Source organism: Balearica regulorum, chromosome 18, assembly GCF_011004875.1.
Source record: "Balearica regulorum gibbericeps isolate bBalReg1 chromosome 18, bBalReg1.pri, whole genome shotgun sequence".
Classification (NCBI taxonomy): Eukaryota; Metazoa; Chordata; class Aves; order Gruiformes; family Gruidae; genus Balearica; species Balearica regulorum.
In genome coordinates, this window is record NC_046201.1 from 7,771,285 (window position 1) to 7,797,815 (window position 26,531).

At 48.7% G+C, this 26,531-nt stretch overlaps 3 protein-coding genes across 7 annotated transcripts in view; all 3 read right to left on the minus strand.

The window, feature by feature from the left end:
- Positions 1-18: 18 nt before the first annotated feature.
- Positions 19-6,749, minus strand: MIF4GD (MIF4G domain containing). The gene is made up of 6 exons (XM_075770630.1): positions 6,617-6,749; positions 4,393-4,529; positions 3,489-3,598; positions 3,019-3,174; positions 2,184-2,276; positions 19-983 (listed from the first exon to the last, which is right to left on the minus strand). The coding sequence occupies exons 2-6, from the start codon at positions 4,472-4,474 to the stop codon at positions 756-758; spliced, it is 669 nt and encodes a 222-aa protein (XP_075626745.1). The 5' UTR covers positions 4,475-4,529; positions 6,617-6,749; the 3' UTR covers positions 19-755.
- Positions 6,750-7,819: 1,070 nt separating this feature from the next.
- On the minus strand, positions 7,820-17,465 carry SLC25A19 (solute carrier family 25 member 19). 4 transcript variants are annotated; one of them, XM_075770439.1, is made up of 7 exons: positions 17,312-17,465; positions 16,912-17,059; positions 16,239-16,394; positions 15,329-15,499; positions 14,177-14,360; positions 12,896-13,026; positions 7,820-11,668 (listed from the first exon to the last, which is right to left on the minus strand). In XM_075770439.1, exons 2-7 carry the CDS (start codon positions 17,035-17,037, stop codon positions 11,468-11,470), a joined length of 969 nt encoding a protein of 322 aa, XP_075626554.1. In that variant the 5' UTR covers positions 17,038-17,059; positions 17,312-17,465; the 3' UTR covers positions 7,820-11,467. The 4 variants fall into 4 exon arrangements, with proteins under 4 accessions (XP_075626554.1, XP_075626557.1, XP_075626555.1 ...); XM_075770442.1 differs by having other exon boundaries at positions 17,446-17,464; XM_075770440.1 differs by having other exon boundaries at positions 17,325-17,455.
- A 1,339-nt stretch (positions 17,466-18,804) lies between these two features.
- Positions 18,805-26,531, minus strand: part of GRB2 (growth factor receptor bound protein 2) — a 52,966-nt gene continuing 45,239 nt past the window's right edge. For both annotated transcript variants that reach the window (XM_075770570.1, XM_010305708.2), the window contains 3 exons: positions 25,122-25,244; positions 22,482-22,650; positions 18,805-21,089 (listed from right to left, as the gene is read on the minus strand). In XM_075770570.1, the coding sequence (XP_075626685.1) occupies positions 20,904-21,089; positions 22,482-22,650; positions 25,122-25,244 (478 nt within the window). In that variant the 3' untranslated portion in view covers positions 18,805-20,903. The remainder of the gene's footprint in view (positions 21,090-22,481; positions 22,651-25,121; positions 25,245-26,531) is intronic.

Genomic DNA, 26,531 nt, shown 5'->3' on the forward strand with positions numbered 1-26,531 from the left:
GAGAAAGCAGAGCGCATGTTCGTGGAAAACTTTTATTAGAAAAAAATCTTCAATAGACTATTTTGTTTCCTTTCTTCCTCTCCCATTCTTATAAGAAACATACCATAGTTGAGACTTGCTAACTTTTGAAAAAACGTGATGGTTACTGTATAAAACTTATAAAACCTGTTTGTAGCTACGTGTGCTCAGGGACCCCTCCTGCTGCAGGCTGCCCTGTGGCAGGTATCGGTGGCTCGTGACCCGCAGGGGAAGCTGTGTGCGTGCAGGTACTGGAAGGAATCTGGGAGAAATAGCACCTGGTTGAGCCGTTCCTGAGGCCATGGCGTTTTCTCTGACTTATCCCAGAGAACCAGGTACAACCTGAGCTGTGAAAGATCTCCCCTCTGCCTCCCGCAGCCTCTGAGGTGAACCAAAATGTTCTCGGCCTAAACTCTTGCTTTCCTTAACACATTATAAAATGCTGGTTTGAGCTAGAAGCCTTCCTTGCCCTTTGCTGGCAGCAGCCCAATATTAGACAAAATCAGTGGGAGAGCTTGCTGGTGCAATGTGCCCTGCCCTCCCCACCTCTCCAAACCTCCACAGTCAGCCTAGCACCGGTTGCCGCCTGACAGTTACATGCCCAGAGGCTCCAGCCAGCATAAATCCTATTTATCGGAAGTGCTAGAAAAACATTAACGTGAAAAGAAATTCAAACTTGGTATGAAGCTTGCTGGTGAAAGTGCTGGGGACGTCTCTACACCTCCTCTGTAGAGCGGTTAATCCATCACTTCGCTGTAATAGTATTTCTGAGCAGCGTCCGTCATCTTCCAGTCAGCAGCCCGAAACTCGATGATCTCCAGCAGCAGGAGCTGGGACAGGGAGCTGAGCCCCTCCTGCAGCAGGAAGCCATCCCGGAGGAGGGAGAAGAGCTCATCCATCCTCTGGGAGTTCATCTTCTCCAGCTGCTCGCCGATGCGATGGAGCTGTAGGACCAAGCAGTCCACCTTCAGAGGGAAGAGAAGATGATGGCTGAGTACAAAGGAACAGGGAGCATTGGCTCCTCTCTGCGGAGATCCCCGTCAGTCACTTATGGACCAACTCATCCTGTTCCCTCCGTTCGGGATTTCCAACAGGCGACAGTTCTGTTTCCCCCAAGTCGCTGTGACAGGAGGCAGGAGAGGCTGAATGTCTCTTCTGGGAAAAGCACTGGAAAAACACATCCTGATCTCTCTTGCCTCTCAGACAAACTTGCCAGAGAAACGCACCCGCAACAGGTAGAAAACTCTTAATTCCCTGCAGGATGCCCATGAGATGATGGCGAGGCTGGAGCAAGGAGGTGCCTCCAAGAACAGAGGGAAGTGGTTAGAAAACGCACTAAAGCTCTTGAAGTCTGGTGATTTGCAGGAAATGGGCACTAACTGGGGCTTCGGAGAAGAGGGGAGAGTCGATGAGCTGCAGGGGTGGGATGGTTGTGCTAAGATGGAAAAAAAAACCCCAAAGGGCCCATCCAAGGGCCCCTACATTTTACAGCAACCCCTTGCCTGAGGGGCGACTCAGCCGTGCCCCGCGCAGGTTGCCCAGACGTGCGTGAAGCTCCAGCTCCAGAAGAACCTTCTCCAGGCCGCTGGGGTCTGGCACAGCATCGGCTGCAGGCCCGGGCAGGTGAGCAGCAGCTACACAAAGCGTTGCACAGGTCCCTGGGACCTGCGGGGACATGGAGCTGCTCTGCACACCTACGGTCACTGCAGCTGTCTGCCGTCACCTCCCACGGCTGCGGTGCTTCGACAGATCGGTGTGACAGCTGCTTTTCCAGATGTCTGGCAACCAGGCCTGCTGGAAAAGCAGCTGGTTACTGTGAAAACGGGGGAAGAGTCATTGTCTTGTGGTTTTTTTTTTCCTCACGTGATGGGAGCTAAACCTGCCTAACACCGGGCAGCCCCTGCTTCGAGGGACGGCTGGGCCGCTGGCTCTCCGGTGACCACACTGGGGCAACGGGGAGAAAAGCTGCCCCGAGGGAGGGCGTGCAGCCTGGGACAGGGAGTCACCACCTGCCCCTCCATCCTGCTTCCTTCCGGGCTGCAAACCCTCCTGCCCAGCCGGTCTCCTTCAGCGCACACCAGAGAGGCAGCTCTCCCTCCTCCGCGTCCCCCCCTGTGCTTTTTGCTGGTCCTTGGCAGGACAACAGGCGCCTTCCCTGCGCTCACCTCTTCCTCCTGCCGCAGGCTGTCGGGCTGTGCCAGCCGGAACAGACAGTCGTAAACGGGGTTCACCAGAGCCATCATGGGCATGTTGTTCACCTGTAAGGAGGCAGGAGCCATCGTCAGCTGGGGGCCAGAAAGGGAGGAGCCTGCAGCTATTTTAAATAGTTCCCTTGCTGCTCTTCAAAGGAGAAGGGGGCAGAATTTAGTTGTGCTGCCAAATGTCGTATTGGTGGGATTTATGTAGGAGACCAGACGTTCGAGTCTCCAGGAGCCAGAGAAGCTGAACAAATGATGTAAAACCCATCTATTTTTAAATGTAAGCAGGTAGTCATGGGAAATACACTTGTTGCAACTGCATTTTTCCTGCCTGCAGCTCTACTTGCATAATTTTTACATCTACTCCAAGCAGGCATCCAAGTACACACACTGCAGTGAAGGCTTGCACACAAACTCCGTCAGTACGTGGGCTAGAAATGATGTGAGCACCCAGGGGTCCCTCCCGAGACCACACGGCAACTAAACTAGTTCAATCTGGGACATTTGGGAGCAGGCAAATCAGGGGATTTCAAACACCAGGAACAAAATGAGGAAGCTCAGACTTTGTGATGGTTCCCAGAGGCAGCTCTGCCTCTCCAAGCCTGTTCGCTCGCCTGTAGGTAGCACCAGCCCCGGCAGCATCCTTGTGCTGCAAACAGGCTCTGGTCCCCACTGCCGAGGCACGGCTTCGGGGCTCCGTACGAGACCCATCCAACACCCCTGCCCTGGCATCTTTGGACACCCAGGCCCTTCTGGGCCCCCTCGGCAGCAGCAGCCGGGTGCTCCTGCTCCAGCTCCTTACCCTCAGGTAGTCGAAGATGTTGCAGATGAAGGTGACGTAGCAGATCCATGCCTGGAGCGAGCGGGTACGCAGCTCCTCCCTGTCCTTGTACTCCTGCTGCAGCCGGTTCAGCAGGCTCCTCCGGAAGATGCTCTGGCCGACTTGTTTGCTCTCCGCCTACGAGCCCACAAAAGCAGGACGGAGGGATGAAATGGGGGGGTGAGGGACACAGGGGGATGCTGCTACTTGGGTGACGCAGGACCGCGCAGATACCCTCCTGTGATTGCTCAGAGAGGCAGGAAAGCTGCAACTAACTGCCGGTGCTCGCCGGCTGCTCGGCTGGATGCTGCCACTGCGTGGGGCAAGTGGCAGAAGAGGAAAGCTGGCAGAGGGGTCAGAGCGCAGGGCTGGGGCAAAGCCTCTCCTGGCCCGGCCTAGGGACAACCCGCACAGCTTCAGTGTTTCACTGTCTGGACGCGAGGAGCTCTCACCTGGATGATGGTGTAGCAGATGCGCCCTGCCTCCTTGCTGAACACACAGTCTTTGAGGGACTGGTCCACTATAATATTGGCCACTTTCTCCAGGTCCACATTGCTGGGGTCTGCAGAGAGGAGAAACACTGTCAGGATCCAGCACCCTTGTGCCCCGCTTGCTCTGGGGTACCTGGAAAGCAACCAAGGTCGGCGCAGGGCCTGGTACAGCCACGGTGTATGGTGCAAAACCTCAGGCTCACTCCCACATCAGGAGTCACAGCCCCTCTCACACATCAGCTGCTTTGGAGATACCATCTCCAGTGGTGCACGGTCCTCCCAGGCTGGAGACACGGCCATCACGACAGGAAAGCGATGGAGGAAAGCAGATAATACAGGAAGCAAGAAGCTGATCTGAATGTGAAATCCCAGCACTGCTTCAAGGTTGGGTTAGCAGGAGCCAGATGTGCCAACTCCCGCTGAGCTTTGAACAGAGACGTGACCGGTGAGCAGGAGACCTGGGGGGCCGGGAGGATGAGATGGCCCCGCAGCGGGGAGGGACAGGGAACAGGAACTGGGCACTGGAGAGGGGTGAGAGGCCACGTCTGGGCAGAGATGCTGGGTCAGAGCAGGAGAGGAGGGTACCGTGAAATCAGAGGAAACCCCAACGATGAGAACCAGGAGCTGAGTTTGAACAGCTGCACCATTAAACCCTGGGGAGAAGGTGAGAGGGGGCAAGGAGAGGCAGGGAGCAAAGACCTTCCTGGAGAAGAATCACCAACGGCACCCAGTCAGGGATCAACAATGTTTATGAAACAGCTTTTCTACGCTTCACAATTGGTGTTCCTTAAAGGGGTCCAAGTCTCCAACCGCATCTGCCAGCCAAGCTGCACAGGGCAGAGGAGCTAGTAAAAAGCCTGCTGACCTTTGAGGGCTGTTTTCAGCAGCTTCTGAGTCTCGGTGTCGAACGACTGTATTTTATACTCTTCTTTGCCCGTTTCCCCCATGACTGGCTTCCTCCAAGGGCAAGAGTCAGGGCAACGGATGGGCTAGTGACAGTCCCTGGGGAGAGAGCACACAGAGCTTAGTTGGACGGAGAGGCAGACCTTCATCCGTCGAGCGCTGGAGCACAGGCTGTTACCCTGACAGCCCCTTCCCCAAGGAAACTCCTCTGTTAGGGCATCTGAGCAAAGCCTCACTCCTGCATCTTTTTAAGCCTTGTTTCCTACCGGCCTACGCTAGGACTCCATCTTCAGAGCGTTTACATTTTTCTGATATGAAAACTGTGTTGCAGTCTGTTGGTCTGCAGAGTCAAAGTGGGCAGCACAGCCAGGCAGCCCCAAAATACACCTATCTCACCTCAGAAGGCTTCCCCATGGCTGTACGACAGGGAAGCACACGCAGGAGCACCCCATGCAGCCGCTCCCTTGTGCCTTTGAAACTCCAACTCAGCTGGTTTCACGCAGAAGCCTGGGAAGAATCAAACCCATGCCTAAGCATCCAACGCACACTCGCCAGAGCGAGCAAAGCACCTCTCCTGCGCCGGAGCCAGGCTCCCTCAACTCCCAGCAAGACACAGCGAGCTCTGCAGCCAAATCCCCGACAGCAACAGCTCCCGTCTCATCCCCCTGCAGTCAAGCAGAGCTCTCTGCAGTACCAACGGTGCTCCTAAATAATCTAGGTTAATTTTCTTCTGCTTCATGATACAGCAAAGAGAGCAAGAGGGTCCACACGGCACAGAGAGGAAGGGCTTACTTTGACATGCACACGAGATACGCCAGGCTGGCCAGACCCGCAGCGCGAACAGGAGAAGGCAATCGGCCAAATGAGTTTTGCCAGCTTGTCAAAATTCCTGGGCCATTACTCACCCCTCTCTGCAAGCAGGTCCCTCCCCGGCTTCAAGCCAAAGAGCCCATCGCCTTTAGAGGCGTGGGGGACACATCGCAGGCAGCCCGACCCCTCAGACGCACTACTTGCCACGAAGCCATGGCACAACATGTAGTAACTCGGAGCAGAGAGCAGAGCTCACTGGTGGGTAGGGGCCCGTCTCTGCCCTCCCTGCGAGGCCCAGGGCAGACCTTGCCCCACGGGGGTGACAACCTGCCCACACTGCTCTCACAGCTGAAGCTCTCACCTGCGCAGGGTTACCTGCCCGGGGACCTGCACAGAGGTTTCTTTCCCAGATGGATTCACAAGCTGCTGGGTGCCCTCCTTGCCACGTCTGATTGGCAAACGCCTTCCCATCCGACCTCTCCTCCTTCTGCACCGTCCCCCTCCCTCTGCATCTGCGCTCACGCCATTCTGCACTGCCAGCGGAGCAGCCCAAGCTCACCAGCAGCCCCACGTCCCACTAGCAGCATCGCTGCGTGGAAGGAACCTGGTGAGAGCTCAGCGCTGCACGCAGTGAAGCAGGAAGCGCCCAAGCCCGTCTGGCGGCGTCTCTGCCGCCACCACCCAGCACCTCTCCTGTAGCATCCTTCCCCACGGCTCCCCGGGGACGGGCACGGCTGCTTTGAACTGCTGTGCCAAATAACCCTGCCCAGAGCAAACCAGAGCGTGCGAGCGTAAAACCAACCAGGCCTCGTCTGCTGCCAAGGACCACCTTGCCTGAAGGGGTGGTGGCCGTGGGTGACACCAGGCACAGCCTCACCCGTGGGTACCGATTCCTCCTCTGCAAGCGGTCCCCACTAGACGAGCTGTCCCAGGGACTGACGTGGTCGGGGTTAGCAGCCGGCCCGTGTGCCAGGGCCCTACTCTACGGGGGTCGTACCTGGCGGGACGGGCTGGAGGTGCCCCGGCCATCGCAAGGGGAGGGAGAAGAGCAGCGTCTCCTCCGCTGCCCCCGAGCATCCACCCGTGGCCGCCCGACGGGCGTTACCAGCCGCCCGGGCCCCCCGTGCCATCCCCGCCGAGCCGCGGGTGGAAGCCCCAGTGGCGAGAGGGCTCCTGCCCGGGGCACCGGGGCCACCGGAGCCCCGCGGGACCCCCCGCTGCTGCCTGGCTCCTCCCAGCCCCGCGGGGGAGCCGCTCCGCGGGCGGCACAAGCCGAAGGGCCGCCGGGACGGAGACAGCGGCGGATCCCGGGGAAACCAGCCACCCCCCCGGTGTCCCCGGGTAGGGCAGGGGGAGCCGGGCGCAGCCCTACCGACCTGCCGGCCGCCCCCGCCGCGTCCTTTGGCCGCCGGGGCATCGCCGGAGCGTCCCGGGCTCCGCCGCCCCGGCCCCGCTCCCTCCCGGCACGGCCCAGGTTTCCTCTTAGGTCATTTCCTCGCCCGAGTCGGGGGAGGGACGGGACGGGACGGGGCGGGAGAGCAGCGGCAGCCGCCGCAGCGCCACCGCCTGCGAGCGCCGGGCCACGGCGGGGCTGATCCCCGGCGGCCCCGGCTCCCCCCCCTCCCACCCCCGGGCACGGGCGCCTGCTCTCCCGGGAAGCCCCCCCCAAGCACGGCCGGCTGCCTCCCGGCTCCCCCGGGCATCCCCACCTGCGCCCCGGGCAGTCCCAGGCACGGCCGGCTGCTCCCCGGCGGGCTGACGGCACCGCTTCCCCTTCTGGCCCGGTCCCCCCCGGGGCTCCCCGTCGAGCACCGGCCGGGCTCTCCCGGCGAGAGCTGCACTGCGCTGCTGCTCGCCGGGTGAAAACCGTGTTTAATCCACCCTCCCCTTCAGGCCAGGGCAGGCTGCAGCCGAGCGGCATATGAAAAAAAAAATCGGTAGGAAAAAAAAATCAGGAAAGGAGACACACACTAAACCAACTCACTGCAACAAGAACTGAGCGAGGTATAACATGCTTCACGCTTTTTAACTCCCAACCATTTCACAGGGGAAGACCCCTCAGGGGGTGAAGCCTTCCCAGCATTTAGAGGACAGCAGAGCAGAGAGGCTGCTGAAACCAGAGAACAGCCTCAGGAAATGCAGAATGAGCAGTTTGTGAACATTTTGTGCAGCGCTGTGTGGCCTGGCTAGATACAAACAAAGCTTGAACTCATCCCCACCACGAGCGTGTGGCTCGGGACCAGCTGCTGTCGCTCTGACCGTCCCTCTCGGGCACAGCGGTGGGACTGGGCTGCACAAACTCCCTCAGCCGATGCCCCTTGGTGCGGTTCCCAACAGCGATACCCAAAGCATCGCCCCACACCGCACAGGGGACGGGACAGCCCTGCACGCTGGTGACGATCACCCAGGAGCCAGCGATGGGAAGGGAAAACCAGATGGCTCCTGCCACCCCACCCTCTGGGCTCTGCTGATCTCTGATGATCCTCCCTTTTGGGCAGCAGGAGGGTCCCGGCAGTGCCGCGGGGTCCAGCTGAGCGTACACACTGGGAGGAAAAGAATAAAAAACCTGCAGCCAGACATGAGCATAACAAAATATTTAATATACCTTTTCTGAAAGGTAGGCACACCTTGTGCGCATTGTGCTCAGATGCTTTCAGACAACAGCAGCTGCAAAAGATCCACTCAGGCAACACAGCAAAATGCCGCAGAGAATTACAGTTCTACATCACAAAAGAAACTTCACCCCAAATGAAATACAATCTATTCCAAACCCAACTGTAAAACATTAATTTCTTTTCGAAAATGATGCTATGCAGCTCTGGATGAGCATCCTGAGAACAGGAGTGTCATAAGAACTCGGCAAGCCAGCCAGCGCTGCGGGAAACAGTGCATTCATCACAGAACTTGTGCGTCAACGTTCTCTGTCTGAGGCAGCTAAGAGTGATGGTGGATCCCCTAACAACCACAGCGCAACTTGCCTTGAACGCTGCGCCTTTTAAAGTGCTTTTGGACATTCTGATGGTAAAAGGCACTAGAAGAAAACAAACGCAATTGCTGAGCAGCTTGTGAGGTGAATTGCAGGCAACACGAATCCCTGCTGATAGGATTACATCAGAGTGAAATCCCAGCCATCCCAACGGGCTAACTCTGGTGCAGTCTCACCGCGTTGAGTCACTTGAAACTGGTGTGTAGTTTCTGAGAGCTAATCTGTTCCAGCATACAGGAGAACTAGGTGACTACAGATCTCTCCCAGCTCCCGCTCCTCTAATTCCAGGACATTTAGCTCCAAATGGCATGTGTTTTGCCTGAGCGGGATCAGAAATAAGACCTGTCCTCCTAGCGCTTTGCACTAAACCAGTCTCATTCCCAAAAAGAAAACAATATTCCTGTTCCAGTCATTTCCCTAGCAGCAACTCCCAGTTAGAAAAGGGCACGTCAGAAATTTATGAGTGACTCTTGGGTGCAACTTCCAATATAGTACAGTTGAAGTTGTCAGTTTTCTCCGCTCACTACAAGACCAGCTGCCTTTATGGGCCTATAACATCGATGACTAACAGCCCACAGGGATATACAAACCAGGCTGCGTGCCAAAGCCCTCTGCGTGCCACTCCGACCAGGGAGTGTCTTCCACAGCCCGGGCCAGACTGAGCAACAACTTGAACTCCGACTCTGCCCTCTGTTGGATGGAGGCAAGCCCATTTAATGCAGAGTGGAGGGAAAAAACTGTCCCAGAGAGGAGGAGCTGCTCTGTACTCCCCACTGCTGCCCTCTCTGCGGAGCAGCCAAGTTGCATGCCCCTAAAGCTGTTTACCTGCATCACCTTAAGCTCCACAGCACACTTGAGGAACATCATCTTAGCAGAGCAGTTTTCTGTTCTTTACTTTTTGCCCTTGTGACAACCAAAGCAACTCACCCCCTATTTCATGGGCTGCAATTCCCACTGCGGAGTTCCTAACCCCTCTGTCCCTATTCTGTGCAGCTTAACAGCAGGTCTTTGACATAAAACGGAAAACAAGAGTCTTGTAATGTTTAGACAGGATGGATGAGTCCCAATTTGCTATGGAAGAAAATTTTCTGCTGTGGCCAGTCCTGTCCCTGCTAACCACAACAGCATTCCTCTCTACCAGCAGCCAAGAGCCAGTAACAATCCCAACCTGTTTGTGTCTGTTTCGAAACAAGAGATTTCCCTCCCTCAAAAGGATGTCATGAGGCTAAGCTCATTACTGGTTCTGATGTCTTTCCAAGAACAACAGATGAATAATGAACAAAGCCAAAATATTGTTGAGAAGATTTTGGGGGAATCTCAGAAGAGCCTAAATAACACAGGAAAATGCCAATAGGATTGAGGCACTTTGAAAAACTTTACTCCACACTCCTTGTATTTTCTCCTCTAAGCCAAACTGCCCGTTTTTAGAGTCCATGCGGCTAACACTCCTGCTTCGAGGCTCATATATTAGCCTCCTGCCCGACACTGACATTGCTCAGTGAATTTAACTTCATACAGCACTCAAAGTCACCTGCAGTGAAACAACCACTTTGCACTCCAAGATCTCAAACTGCAGCAGACACAAAGTTATTTGGCCCAGGCTTGCAAGGAATCTCTCTAGATATCTCAGCCAGCAGTGAAACAGCTGCTCTTTAAAAACAGCCTCTCACAATAGATCAGGATAAGTGAGCAACGCCGATATGCTCAAAATCACCAGGAGAAATTGTGTCAACAGAATGGAATTGGTCACGCTGGAATTTGGCCAGGCTATTTGGGATTAACACCCTGAATATTGCAAAAGAGCCACGAAAAGCTCTGCTTTAAGAGAAGAACCATCAAATAATCCTCTAGATAACTGCAGTGCTCTGCCCATCCACCACTCCAGATGACTAACATGCTTTTGTATCACAGAGGCTCTTCCTTCCACACACTGGTCCAGCCACACCCTGCTCAGCTTGAAAAAACAGAATAAAAAAGGAGGAAGAAAATAATTTTCCTCTTGTCCCCCGTTACGTAAATCAGAGTTGGACTCTTCTTTTTAAATCATTCACAAAACCTTTGAAACTCCAGAAAAACACTTCTCCAACTCTAATTCAATCATCATTTTCTTGTCAAACACTACACTAAGCCAACCAATTCTGATTTGATGTTCAGTCCTCTCACTTCCGCTAGTCTTGTCAACACATTTTCATCTGTTAGCACCTCTGTAGGACTGAGGTTCAGAAATGTTTTGAGGCCACTACAGAAATACTTGCTAGAAACATTGAAAAGTGGTACTTTAAAAAAAAAAAAAAAAGGACATTTGTTAATTTCCACAGGACTTTTCCTTCAGTATTCCAACTTAGACTAAATATTTCTAAAACTCTATACAGCATTTGTTTACTCCCTGCATCGAAGCAAAGAACCCTGAAGTAAGAATTGGGCTTATGCATTGAATCCCCTTAGAGTAAGATTCTTAACCTGCAGGTCTACTAGTAAAAAGTGTGACTGAGGCCATGCAAAGCCCTAAGAGATGTGTGGCAAGACGCGCAGGAAGAGAAATGGGCGCTTAGGATCCAACCAAGCTCACTGGAGTTAAAGGAAGAGCAAGTTTGGGTCAGCATAATCCACTAGAAGATTCCGTGTTTAAGGTGGCTGAGAATACGCAGCCAGCAAGTGGTAATCAAGCAGCAGCAGCTGGCAACCAAGAAAAGGAAACCCGAGGTTCTGTGTATGCTGAAGAGTTTTTCACTGACTTCACAACAGCAGGACAGAGCTATCTGTGCAACGTGGAGGAAAGAATATGGCACAAACAGCAGGCCATAAGCAAGGAAACAAAGCTGTGCAGATGCAGGGATAGGAAGTGACCTTACATGGGTTAAGCAGCACTAGCTAGGCCAGGATCCCTCTCTGTGATCCAGGGCAAGCACAGGAATTCACCCACTTTATCGGGTGCCTTTTCAGAGCACAGTCTCTGCTAGGTAGTTGTTTGCTTGGTTCCCTTCTCTTCCCACTAAACGTGTGCTGATATTAGAGGAGACAGAGTAAAAAAAGTGCTCAGTTGAACAGCTTCCAGCAAAGCAGTTCAGTGTCTTCAGCAGAACTGCAGTCGCCTTCTCCTTCTGCTTGGTCCCAGGAGGGGATTTGCTACAGGCTGGTGGAGCTCTGGCAGCTCTGACATTTCCAACATGCTCATGACAGAGCAAAGCCATCAGTTTCCCCTCCTCCAGGGGAACACCAGGTAGTCACACACATGCCCCTTTCAGCCTTCCTTCCTCGTTTTGCTGTCTGTGTTCTTCAGGGCACACAGCAGGCTGCAGAACAGCTCGTACCAAAAGAAGACAAGGCCAGTAGAAACAGCAGCCTTCAGCAAGCTGGGTGAAAGGCCCTTAAAGAATCCACCTGGGCCCTCCTCTCGCATGATCTGTCTTATGCAGTCCAGGAGACCCCTGTACATCCGTACCTAGGAGCGAAATGGCAACAAGGTTAAACAAGAAAAATCCAGGACAGCTTACCTGGAAAAGAACACAGCCCAAACCATAGCACAGAAACATAGTCTAGATGTGCAACCTGCAGATGCCTTTCTGGCTATTATTATAACTAACTGAAAGTTTCAGAGTCTGTTTGTAGAGTGCGGTAGAGGAAAAGTACATATTTTGCATCAGCAATGGGTTATGCAGATTATTCTAATTGAATGGCCGCAAAATCTTTATGCTACAACAGCGTGTATTATTTATGGTACAAGTTTGTGAAGTAATTATTTCAGATTGTGCTGCTACTGTTTTCCATCCCCTTCACTAGAGTCTCTAAAGGGGACAACTTTTCAGTTTTCTGACAGAAAGACAACACAGCTACAGCACGCAGAAGTCTCTAAATTAGTTGTCTGCATGTCACTGTGTCACACCGCGAAGGTTTAACATCTTGTGACACACCAATGCTAAGAACAAATTCTGTACCTCACTGGCAGGGGAAAAGCATCCAATGCAGCAGGTCAAGAGTTCAAATTCCTACCAGAGTTTCTTGAGGTACAGACTAATTTGCTTCTCAGATCCAAGGAATTTGAAGGAGAAAAGAAAATTTCCACATTTCAGGGAAAAAAAAAGATATAGTTCCTTGAAAGATCTGTATTTATCTTACAGTGTATTTTGAGGTGGTAAGGATAGTGCTAAAGAACACCAGAAGTATCTAATGTGCTTTGAATTTCAGGATGTTCTGGTACATAAGACACACACGGAACACTTGGTGCCCATTCCAAGCATCAAAATATTAACTGGAAAAGGATCCTGACAGACAGGCAACCCCAGCATAAAGCTAGTGTCATCGTCTGCTAGTGATGTGGTCCTGAATCACAAATACCAAGCTGCAACTAGAAAAGTAAATCGCAACACCTTTGCCTGTCTAACTCATCCCCAGCTCCAAGACCGCCAACCTAATGGAGATGGACGAGAAGGCAGAGCACAGGTACGTTGGACAATGTCACAAAATGAACCCAGTTTATTCATGCAGCTATTCCCGTTATTAAGCGAGACCAACGCTCAGCTCCCAGAAGTTCCCTGGTTGCTCCCAACCTGAATAGGAACACAACGGGTACCGCTGGTGAATCATCACTGCATTCTGGTGATGACTGGCTCTGCATTGTCCGGATGCATATCCATAGTTATGAAAATCAGTCAATTCAAACATTTCTCACCTGCCCAAAGGCTGCCCGGGCATGCTCGAAACCACCCACTTGCAGTCGTTTTTTAAATAGGTCAAAAGGGTAAGTGAGGGTTTTGCTGATGATTCCAGCGCAGCTGCCACAAACAAGGTTTTTAATGTTGCCTGAGAAGCAGAAAGTGGAGAGGATAGTGGGGAAGGAAAAAGGAGGATTAGCAGGGAGTTCTGATTAAAGATCATGAGTGCTAAGTTAGAACCCCTTTTCACAAGAAGTAAGGCCATAGTTTGGGCCACAGTACCTCAATCTGTATTTTCTACATCAGGCTCACAATGTCCGTTGGAGCCAGAGCGTAACAGCTCACCTTGGTTCATTACACTGATTTATGCTTTTCTCTGCCAAGTGGCATTGCACACAAAAAACCCCAGTCACCAGAGAACCTGCCACTAGTGGATGGAAAAGTTTTCATGCCCCCCAGTAAAAGCCTGGTCACTGGAAATCTTGCACTTCTAATTCCCATACTGACTTATTCTGGATTGGAATAACTCACAAGTTGACACTGCCTGATGATTTCAGAGGCTTGTGGGAAATTAATTTTGTGATATTACGACTTTTTTTCTGACAAACATGAATTCCCAGCACAAAACCACTATCAGCTTCTGCCATCTAAAAATAAATATGCAGAGATGATATTGAAAAGTCTAGTTCCTCTACTGAAGAAATTCCATTGAGGAACAAAAACACGCTGATGTTGCATATACTCTCTCTCAGGGAAGCACTAGTATCTAGAACTGTCAAGGTGACAGGTCACATCAGGATGAGGTTCTCTTATAACGGAACTAGAAATCAACATAAAAATATCAAAACAAGAGATTGGCAGTTTTAAATTAGGCTAAATGAATCCTCCAATGTAACAGCTGTGCTGGAACCTGCAGGCAAATTTCCTGAGGAAATCCAAGAGTCCGGTCCCCACAGCACTAATGAAACAGAGAAACATTAAGCCAGCACTGTCTTCCCACAGCATGAGTAATGTGACACAGCTCAGGAAAGAGTACCCTAGCCTGTGACACTTCACTTTCACATCCATCTACATTTCCATCATGGTTACTCCATAACAGGAGCTGTTTGTAAACTTCACTGTACTTACTTTCACAGTATCTGTGCAGGGATAAGAATGAGAGATGGGAAATTGAGATACTTTTCAGATGTTGCATCAAAAAGGGTGATAGGACAAACTGAGCTTACGTCAGTCTCCCAAACTAGCATTCATCCTTTCTTTCTCTCCAGATCGCAGACATCACTGTCCCAAGTGCCTACCTCCTTTCTTTCCTTCAGCTGGAATCACCCATTCAGAAAACTGTTGCAGGATGTTGTAGAAGGAGAACTGGAGACCAGCATATGGAAAGATAGCAATGATTGTGGGGGTCAAACCTCTATAGAAAGTCCGAGGCCCTTCTGTCTGGTACATCGTCACAACTGCATGGCGAAGGTTGCGATAGATCTAGACAATAAAGGAGAGGCTGACTCTCTAGTGAAACAGGCTTAAAACCAGCAAACCAAAGGTCAGATTATTTCCCAGTAACGAGGACAGGCATTCCCCACTGCCCAAAACACAGCTGACTGATTTTCAGCACAAAGCGATGAACAAAGTGATTTTGCTCATCTTGACACAGCATTCTCAGCTAAGCCCTTGTGACTCTTGTAAGGAAGGTGACAACCTACACCTGCTTCTGAGCCACAAGAGACTAACTGAACGAATGATCATGAGCTCTGCACTGAAAGGCCTGGGCTGACACTGTGTCCCACACCCCAGCTGTGCTGCTGAGGGGAAGAAACAAAGCACAGAGCTGAGAGCTGTGGCCTGAGACCACTTGCATCACAGATATTTATTTTTCTCTTAACAGCTCTGCTTGGTCCTGCAACAGAATTCATATAATATATATTGTGATTCTACTGCAAGCTAAGCCAAAAAACCAGAAACGGCTCTGATACAAACCCATATGAGTCTAGTTAATACAGACCTAATTAGCATGGAGACCAATTCTTGCATAAATAAGGACATGAAACACAGGTGAAAGGTGACTGGTTTCAAATATCACCCCCATCATTACCTAAACAGGACTCTGTGCAAATGGAAAGTTTCAAACATGCAATGTTCAACAGACTGGGGAGTGTATTCTATAAATGGCCAAATGAAAATTGAGTTATCCTGTTAAGGACAGTTTCTCCTTTCTGGATCACGTCTCAGGAGTTGAACACAATCAGGAGCAGCAAAACGTAATTAAGAAAGCTGTGTCAACAGCACAGAAGATAACTTGGCAACAGTGCAAACACTGCCCAATAACAGCACCTGTTCCTTTATGCTAACCCACAGACTGTTATGTGCTTTTCACATCTCCTATATTCACACACATGAAATATTGCTACTGCTATGGGTGATAATTCTAAATATTGACTCTGCAACCATACCTTAGGCTCACCCTGAGCAGCAAAGCGGGTGCGTAGCGTGTCAACAGGTTGAACTGCAACAGTGGCCGTGCAAGCAGCCAGTCCACCGCAGATGAAGTGCACAAAGGAATCACGGGCATTGTACGAGGTGGTGATGTGCACCAGTTTCGTCAAGCTTTCAAACGCCATGAACTTACAGAAACAAACATACACAGGTCAAGGAGTCAATCCTTATCGCTGACATGGATCTCCCACTCCTCTCTCATTTCACCAAAAGAGCTCCACCCACTGCTTGTAACCACCTTCTCTCTCTGTCCTTGAAAAGTCCTCCCTAACTTGCAACCTGTTGGAGCACGTGCTCAAAGAATACCTTGTAAAAATCACTGAGCAGCCCAGGGAATGCTTGGGATATTCTGATCTCTTGAAACTTCTGCTAAATCTTGCATTTAGAATTGTGAAAAACTCATTTTAATGCTCTATGTGTCCTGAAGAGTATTTGCGATATTACAGATATGCTGCCCATTACTCTTTCAACCACTGCTCATAAACTATGTTGTCAATATTTATAAATTAAGCATAACAATACCGCATGAAACACCATCATCGGCTTCACTGATGTTTTTACTAACGAGTTATTAGGGTGACAGTGTGAACCAAAGCAAAAAAACTACACAGGCTTGTAAAACAAACAGCTAAGCCAAGCATCAGGAACAAACAGGGCTTGTCTATGACACTCAGTTTGCTCTAGCTGTACTCCGGGCTGGCCAGGCAGGCCATTCAGCAAGCTCGGAAATATTAACTTAGGAATTATCCATCAGCATGACTGGAGCTGACTTGCATCAGTATAGTTTAAACCTGGAGCTTTCTGCATCTGCCCATGCAGCCAGTCCTATGTACCGGGTTGGGCCCAGTTGATATTCAGTCGCCTCACCTGAACAGCTCCGTAGCCAACTGAAAGGAACTGAGCAGGAACATGGCCCTTCCAGAAGGCTACCAACCCCTCTTCCTGGAAGATACACCGTACAGCTTGCAAGATACCATGATACTTAGCCCCTGGGTTTCTGGAGGAGAGCTGCTCGATCTGAAGCTGGAGGAATATAGAGAAAATATTTTCGATTTCAAGTCACATTTCAAGTGTCAAAGTTCAAGTGTCCAACTGAGGAATTTGCAATGCTAAGAGCCAACCAATGCTAAGAGATGACATTCTGCCTTCCCACAGAATCACATCTAGAACCGACTAGGATGTTATTTATGTAGGGCTCTAAAAGAATAAAACCATGCATGCAACACAAAGGGAATCAGTAGGGATGATGGTGAAATTCAGTTAGATAGCAGAGATCATTCAGAAAAACAGAGGAAGAGAACAAACTATGAAAAATAAAAGATCCCATTCAAACACACAAGTTAAGTTATATAAACAGAAGCAGTGGACACAAAATAGCCCTGCTACCTTGCATAACCCGCATACAATGTAGGTGAGGGCTGACGAGCAGATTTAGTGCTCTCTGGTTGCACAAGTGACCTGTTCATCCAGGCCACCATCAGCTCTGCTCTGTAGCAGGCTCTTTCACCCGCTGTCCCCAAGCATGCCACGAGGAGAATACCTGAAAGCGGATCTTGATGACATCCAAGGGGCTGACAAGGACCCGAGTGACCAAGCCGGATGCTGATCCTGCTGCAGCTGCTTCCACCGTGGAGACGCACTTAGCCTCAGGGTCATAGCCGACCATGCCTGCCTGGTGTCCCCACGGCCTGAGCAGGGGACAGGGTACCCCAGTGAACCCTCTCCAGGCAAGGCGCTCTCCCCACTCCAAGCCTCTATAGCTTCACCTCACAGCCCCCCCCATCCCAAAGCTTCCTCTCACCCCAAAGGCCCACAGACCCCCCTTCCTCACCTCAAACCCCCTCCTCACCTCAAGGGCCGCACAGACCCCCCTCACCACAACCCTCCTCCTCCTCCTCCCCGCCCTCACCCCACAGCCGCCACCTGTCCCGCGGCCCAGCCCGTGGCAGGCACCGAAGGGGAATATGGAGCCAAACCCCGGGCGGAGCCGCCGGTTGGTGGCTGTCCGCGACCCGGGGCGGCGGTGCGCGACCACGGCCGGCTCCCTACCGCGGGCCCCGCCGGGCCGCCTCACCCGCCCGCCAGCTGCCGGCACCGCCGCCGCACTGCGCCTGCGCGCCGCGGGGGGGGGGGGAACCTGGGAAACGTAGTGCCGTGGGCCCGCCCCGCGGTTTCTGAACCGGAGAGGGCTCAGCCCCGAACTTTTGCGCTTTTAAACCCGCTGCGGCATCTCCCGTGCTGCTGCTTTGCTGGATCGGGGGACTGACAGTAAAATAAGGTGGGATTTAGGGTTTTTCTGCAGCCCACCAGCAGCACTGCTGGCCCCGGTGCCAAGGGGGAAGGAACACGCTCCCAGCGATGGGTTGCTTAGGGCAGTCCTTCCACCCCGGCCTTGGCATTGCACACTCACAGCTGCAACAGGCATTTTTCTTCCCTCTATAAAGCACAAGGAAAGGAAGATTTTCTAAACTTTTCGGCAGATACCCCAGGTATCAGTAACACACCATTCTGAGGAACACGTTCTGTTACAGCATTACAAAACCAGCCAAGAGCTCCGAACCACACTGCAAATCATTTCTGTATTGACTTTACCGGCACCAATGAAAAATAAAGAACTGGTCATGGGAATATTCAGGCATTTCTGAGCAACCAAACACTCCTTGACTCCGTCTGTATTTGAGCACATCAACTAAAAGAGCAACTGTTAAAAAAAAACCCCAAATCCTCAGGTCAGCGAGCCCTTCCCTATCATATATTAAAATCTACCACAAAATCTACTGCAGACGCTTTTCTGAACACGAGCAAAGGCTGAGGAGAAGCTGCAGAGCCAAGAGAGTGGCAGCGTCTCACAGGTAACCTGCAGAGCTGCCCGCACGCCGCCTTAGCACAAGCGAGCAGTTCCACTTCAGGCAACAAGAGAAAAGCAAAAACGATCTGCAAGGCACCGATCAAGCAGAGCAAACGCTCCCTGAGCCGTGGCTGCTGTTTACACACGCTATACGCCCATCTTCCCCTCTGTCCTTCCGCAGGACGCTCCAGAAATACCTGGTGCATCATTCTCCTTACTGGAGACTTTGCAGTCATACCATAGGGGCATTCAACAGTTAGGAAAAACCTTAAAAAAAAAATCATCAAGTGCCACCCTGCCATTCGGCTGATACATGGTTTTCAATCCTGGCAGCAAAATGATTATCCCTTTCCCTCTCCTCACTATCCACACACGCCAAGTGCAAGGCTCTCTGTTTGACTTAGCTTGAAGGAGTAAGGAATTCATCCAAGCATGCTGAGATGGAACCACGATGCTAAAGAGGGAGCGCTTCAGGCCAGAGCACACCTTACAGCTCTTCCCACCCACAGCAATTTAATATCCTACAAATCAGGTCGACCAATTATATTTTGGTGAGTTAACTGAAATAACAGACAGATGCTCAAGTGAAGAATTCAATGTATATTTATTATTCACAGTTAATTACTATCTACCAAATGCTGCTGCAGAGTTAAAGGATTAAGTACATAGGCCTTTTTTATTTAAACACTGATTTTTTTTTAATATATATACACACACAAGACATATGTCTGCAAGGCTGCATGATATACACCAATTCCAAAATAAGGAAACAATCAAATGGTCCAGGTGTAGAATGCCATAGATTCCTTTTCCAATCACTTTACAAAGAAGGAAGAAAGTGAGTGACAGCTAGCAAGGAGAGGGGGAGAAAGTAATACTCTACAGGATAGCTCTCTCTTTCATCTGCTGGAAAATTAAAGTGTAAGGCAGAGTCCATCTCAGGAATAAAACATTTGTAACACTTAGTACAAAAAAAGGCACCCTCCAACACAAGATTGCCCGTGCTCAGGCAGGGCAGGAGGAGATCTCCGCTGCAGTTTTTGGATTTGTTGGTGGGGTGAAGGGATCCAGCCAAACGGCTATCAAAAGGAAAAATAACGCAACTGAAGATTGGCACAGAGAGTGGTGCGGCTCGATTGCTTTCCTTTCCGTCCAATTTAACGTCATACTGTTCTGGTGGAGGAGCAAATGGCCACAATAAATGCCATTATGGTGCGGGGTGGGGATTACAGTCATCACACAGCCTGCTGTGAATGGGGAGCGGGGCAGGGGGAATCTACTTCAACAGTAACACTGACCTGAGGAGGGAGGAGAAACTGGAGAACAGCGATGCAAACCCCACTTGTCAAGAGCAACACGACTGCAAATATTCCCTATCCAGGCCAAAGAGACAGGCTGATTACATGCATCACGTAGAAACATTCACTAATAGCATAAAGTTTTTTCAAGCACTATTTCTTGAGGTTTCTCTGCATTATAAAGTTTTCCATCAAAGGAATGTACATTTGATAGGACATCTCAGGCTATTATTTCTCAAATTCCCCCCTTAACCCTCCCTCCCCAAAATATTCTCCCTCATTTTCCCTTGTCATAACTTCCCCCTTTCTCTTACTTCTTTTGAGGCTTCTGGTTGCAGCTCCCCACCTCTGAGCAGCCTAAGCTGCCACTTGAATGCCTTGATTTAATTTTCCTTGGAATCAGGAAAGTTGAACAGTAAGACAAATCTTAAGATTAAAGCTCCATCTCTGTTTGTAGGTTTTTCTCAAATGTCCATTGATAAAACCACCCTCCTTTACACCCTTCCCCCAAAAGTATTTATTTACACATAGGCAGAAAAAAAACCCTCTGAAAAGCTCTGGACTGTCCTTTTAACTTATAATAAAAAAGAAAATAAGGGAAAGGCACTATGGAAAAAATTACACAATGTGCTCAACCGTACACCTTTAAGAAAAAACAAAAAAGCTGTCAGCACAGCATTAACAGACTTCAGTTGTACGTTGGAGTTTCTCAAAGCAGCTCTGTGACTCAAAAGGAAAAAAAAAGAACAAAACAAAAAGCCACATAACTCTTCTCCCTTCCCCTGCTTGGAAGCTGCTGAGCTTCAGAAGAAAGTGCCAAAGGAGAAGAGACAATAAAAATTAGATTAACACCTCATCTTTCCCAGGCAAGAAGAGCTGAACGTTGAAGGCAAAAGCAGAGACTGATGATTTTTGTTTTTTTTTAAAGGCAGGACTGTGGATTTGGTTCTTCTCTCATGTCCCATCACATCAAACGAAGACCGTTTGCAGAGAGAGAAAATACCAGCAGAGTTTCTCCCTTTTCCTTTAACTGCATGGCTAGGACTTTATATGGCATTAAAACTTCATGCACTGATGGACAGAGGAGGAGGGGGAAACAAGAAGAGTGAATGAAAGGGGGTAACCCAGGAGCAGCTGAGGAAAATTGTTATTTTCATTTTTCTCTCTTTTTTTTTTTCTTTTTTAAAGATAAGTTTTGGTGTGTAAGTTGAACTCTTTCCCCCCCACCACCCCTGAAGTTCCGTACTGAGTGAAGGAGGATCACCTCATGGTGAAAGGTGACTCAGGTTTTATCGCCATGTGATTTTAGGTCACTGGCTGCAGTTAGGTTCTGCATGTGTATTTACTGGTTCTCTGGCTTCTTTAAATAATTTCTAATATTTATCTCTAGATGTTCCGGTTCACTGGGGTCACATAGTTGCGTGGAAACATGCCCGTCTGTCCGTGGCAGGCTCCCTTCCACCAGTTGGGGTCAGAATTGTCAAGGACTTGGATAAAGTCTCCGCGACGGAAGCCCAGCTCTCCTTCCTCCTGGGGATCAAAATCAAACAGGGCCTGAACGTATGTTGGTTGCTGAAAGGAGAAAGAAAAAGATATACAAAGTGAGAATCATCCACAGCACTCAAAACACCTGCTCCCTCAGGCAGGAACTTAACTTACACCAGCATTTAACAATAAACACTTGGGCTGTTTCATTTCCCTGCAAGCCAGCTTCCAACATCAGTAACAAGATGCTAAACCAGGAAAGCATAGTCTATAGAAGACCTTAGAAAAAAGTGCAGTTTCTGTGAAAGAGCCGAAACAAAGATAGCAGGTGACTCAGATGTTTTCCTAGTATTTTCCAGTCTTCATGACCTACTGTAAATCTGTACTCCACTGCAACACAATGGTCTTTTTGCTTATTCATCCTGTTTTCACCAACTGACAGCATGAATGTTAATAATCTACCTAACACTGCGATACACAAAGCTCCCCCTAAAAACTGGATGTTGGCATTTTACACATTTTCCTTAAAACTCTCCAATATCAAGAAGTTCTGTCCCAGAGCTTTTTGCCTGGTCAGCAAATGCTGCCATTGCAAAGCTAATGGTTCATTTAAAATGCATTTGCATTCTTAAAATCTTGAGGCCAGGAAGGTATCTTCATGCTTGCCATTTACAGCCAGCTGTTTTCTCATCCTCTGTTTATCACTAACCCAACAACACAGAGCCAGATGTTAATTCAGACAAACTGTGGCAAAGGGTGCCTGTGGCACCTGGAGGGCAGTACGAGTTCCACACCCCTTGTCTTCAAGCTAGAATTACAATGCTGCACACAGAGGCAAAAAGATTTATCCAAAATTGACAAAAGATCCAGTTACATCCAACATAACATTTTGATTACCCTGGGAAATAGAACAAAACAAATAGCTAGATATACACAAGCTGCTCTGCTGGCACTTCACAGTAGATTTTGGTTTCTCTTAGCACTGGCTAGATCCAAACCAGCAGGCTAGAGATGTTCCATATGCTACTGCCTGTAACCACCTCTTCAGTACCAAAGCTTCACTGGCTCAGAGGGGTCCTGAGCTATGTAGTCCTGGCTATGAACCAGTACAAGTAGAACTATTCTTTCTTACTGTGTCCTAAAACGGGAGTAAACCCATTTTTAAATTGCAGGAATCAGATAACCTTCCTGCAACAGTATCCAGAAACATTAAGACAAGGCAAATGTTCAAGCAGCAACAATAACACTTTGCCAGAACTGAAGGGGAGAGTAGGGAGTTAGCAGGTAGGCTTTGCACAAACATCCAGCTTATTTCCCAGCGTAATTCTGGCTGCGGGATCTAAAGATACACTTCCACAGACAAGAAAAATGCCAGTCAGCTTCTCTCCATCCCTCGTCATTTACTCCAAGATGCAATCCCACTTTAAACTGCGGTTGCAATAGTCTAAATAGTGCACTCTACAAGGACACTTCTCTTACCTGTGGCACCTGTTCAATGTCCCGGAGAAATATTTGCTGGTTCCTGGAGACAGAAGTGGATCTGTGATAATCTACCAGCTCGTTCAAAGAATTGAACTTCACCACCCAGAGGAAATACTTGCCAGCCCCATCTCTAAGCACTTTGAAGTGCTGCACATCATTTCCAAACCTGGGAGGAAGAATTGAACACCACAAAAAAAGCACATTATTAGTCACCAAGTACTCTTCTTCTGGGATTGTCAGCACAGAATTTGGAAGAAAAAGGTCCTTCAGGGCACAGTGAAAACTGTAAATAACACTGATGATATACATACCAACTGGCTGCTGTAAAAAAGATGTCTGAAAACCACCTGTTAATTATATTTTACAGAAATCAGTAATCAGAGAGAGAGAATCCAAATACAGAATTTATTTTGGAAAAAAGTCCTGCAATCTTCATATCTGCTTTTCTTATAACAGGACTTCAGTTTAAAACCAGCTTTTAAACCACTCTGAATTTGCAGAAGTTTGGGGTATTTTGGTCAAGGATTTCTGGTGTGACGACACTCTCTCTCCTGGCTCGCGTGCAATATTTCAGCTTTTTATTTTACACTGCATTGCCACATAGCTGGCATCCAGTAAGTGTACTTCTTGATGTATGTATGCAGTCACCTGAGTCGTTGAAGACAGTGCACAGAATACCTTGGACACAGGCCACGGACTTTACAGTACAAATACAAGGTCACATTAAAGTAGCTGCACCACGGTGCCTTCCGCTTCGCATTCCCAAACACAGGATTTCAAACTCAAACAGTACAAGCGCTTTGGTTTTAGCTTTTCAGGCACAGCAATTTCACAACTGACTTGAGCCAATTTAGGTTTGTGCTACTCTTGCTACGGTCCTGTACTTCTCACTGTTGCAGTCCCTCCCTCACTATAATGCAATACACAAGCATCAGGCCCACTGTAGGTAAATTGCTGGGAAAATACTGCCACAGGGAGGGTAGGATTGTCTCTTTTGGCAGCCAGCCTGGACTTATGCAAAAGACTGTCTTGCAAAACAAAAGGATCTCTCTGATCCCTCAAAAACAATGAACAGAAAGTGCTGGAAAGGTGATGCTGCACATGGAACGTGGCAACTCCAATTCTGTGTTAAGAATTCTTTCTGATAAATGATGGCATTCAGTTGAAGCTACTTTTCCAACAATTTTAGTCTGAATAAAGGGAAACTCCAAAGGGATTTTCCAGACAAATGGCACATCTGTATTTTTCCTTCAGTCTAAAACACTGAAAACAGGAGACAACTGTTCCCTACTTGGCATGCACAGCTTCTATACACTGGCTGAAAAATGTAGAAGGTATCTTGGCTACAAAGTTAACATGAAACAACTCATGAGTACTGTCTCTGCTCTCCCTTCCTCAACCTGAGAGCTTCTCATCATTTCAAATCCTGCAGATCACTGTTTAGGAAAAAGATTTTTCTAAATTAAACAAACAGGGGGGAAAAAAAAAAAATCAACTGAGATATTACCACCAGATGGCAACACTAAGCTAACAGGCAGGCAAGAGCTATGCTATTATAACTTTATGTTTCTTAAAGGAATGCACTTTCTGGATGAAATATCCAGTATTCCAGCTCAGACGATCGTATCCAAGACAGAAATATAAACATCTCTTAAAATCAGTGGCTTTAATCCAGTTTGTTGGCATGACTCAGTGCTGCTGTATAGGAGGACAAAAATTTGGTTACAGACCAAAGATGACCAGAAAAAAAATAATTCTGCTGAGACAGATCACTGATTGCTACAGAAAACAGAGCAAACTAGGAATTGTGCATGAATAATAAAAAATTGTTACAATTCTAAAGAAAATCTTGGTCATTTCTGGCAGGAAAGGGGAAGATTACAGAAAATAAAGAAAAAGACAAAAATCAACTGCTGAGGACAGAATCCCTCCCATCCTCAACCCACGTTACATCACATACCCTTTCAAGTTTCTAATACCTCTATTTTACAGTGACTTCAGACGGGCAAGATAGGTAGTGTGGTATTTGTGGGCCATGGCTAACTGGCAGAAACTGCTCCTGGTTAACAGCCAGTACTTCTAGTAAGGTTATTCAAGCATGAGAACTGCTCCTCCTCACTTCACTGTTATTAGATTGAGTTTCTCTACCAACATGGAATGCACTTGCGAGAGATGGAAGAGGCCTCTGTTTTCACATCTCCATGTCCCAGTGCTGTACAACATGAATACCCTCAAAGCACGTGCCAAGCAGACATAAAAACATATCTGTAAGTGTACTACACAGAGAGAAGACAGAGTAGTAAGTTGTACTGCAGAATTAAGGAGGATGGGAGAGAACATGTACACATGGGACACTTTGTCACTGTAAGGAGAAGGAATGGGATCCACAAACAAACCAACAGATAGTACCTGAGACTACAGGAACCAACATACCACCAGGTCAGCCCTGTAGGCTCATTACACACCAGAGCATATATATTTGTTCTATGAAAGAGGGAATAAATAAGTATCACTGGAAGAACAGGAACGCTATAGGGCATCAGGAAGATTACTCCTGCTCCTCAGCACTGACAATCACCTGTCCTTTACCTGGTAACTGGCCTGATTACCACACAATTGCTTCTGGGCATTACTTACTTGACTGAGAGGGAGAAGTCCCCAGGAGCACTCTCACTCTCCCTGATGAGGAAGGCACCATCGTGTCTCTGTTTGCCTAACATCTCTTCAGCCTTTGCTCGGGGAATCTTTCCAAAAAACCACCTGTGGAGTGAGGAAAAGAAAACAACAGGGAAAGTTAAGAATTTTAATCCTTTAATGGAAGAGCCAGACATAGATATTCACACAGAAATGGAATGATTCCTAACAGAAATAACCGCACTGCACCTGACTGCCACTCCAATACAGGGTACTGAACCACACAGCTTTTCACAATGTTTCATCCTGGCAATGAAGCAGACATGACCTGATAAGCAGGTGCTTGCAATAGCCCTATTTTCACCCAATTTAGCAAAGCAGAGATGTGGTAAGAGTGAAATCCTCATACTACAGGATTTATTTTCAGAGATGGAAAAAAACCTGCTCAAAATTTAACGCATTATTCACGTTGTTTTGCACCCTATTGTAACTGCAGTTTAGCATATAAAACATCACAACGAGAACCTAATGTACACAATTCACAGCAAAGTCCTGCTTTGTGAGACTAAGACAACTACCCTGGGAACTGGCTCTAACCTTGGACAAAGTTAAAATGTCTACTGCAACCTGCACTGATATCTTAGTAATCGGGCCTCATAACCTGAAGTCAAACAAATTAAATGCCTAGCTCAACCAAGAAACTCAAGTCCCTTCCTCTGTCACTAAGGAACAAAGTCTCATCTCTTCACATGCAAAGTTTTAATGGTCCAAACTGTATGATGCCATCACCTCAGAGACAACAAAGTCCTACACTGGTAGCTGGTCACTGTTGAAATTCCCTATAATAGAGCAGCATTTATTTCACTATTAGTATCCAAAGATAATCAGTGGGGAGTAACTACACAGTCTCCTTTATTACTTATGCCTCCTAAGGAGAAGCAGCCATGCCTCAGTCATGATTTACAGAGCAGACAATATAGAAAATTTAAGTTATTAAGGATTAGCACAGAAACATAACTATTTTAGCAGGTAGGAATCTTTCAAAAAATTTAGTATTTGCAAAATGCAAGGGAAACACTGGGAGTTCACTCACAGGTTTCTCTTCAGAAACATCACAGCTGTAGAAACAAGATCCTGTCTATGGATTGACCCATCCTGCACAAACGGAAAGTGCATTTTGTATCACAACCAACTTCTAGTCTCTTTTAGATCGGGTGGTAAGACACAACTACTTCAGCAGAGAAAATGAGTAGCTTCGTTCAGCAGCTGGTTGCTCCTGCAGCCCCAAGTCCAATCTTTCTGACCCCTACCAGAGCATAGTGCTCAAAGACAGGTATCGTGTCAGAAAGCTAAGACAGGGTCAGGAGCGGAGTCACATGCAGACCAAGTGAGAAAAGTTCCCTCAAGGTGTCT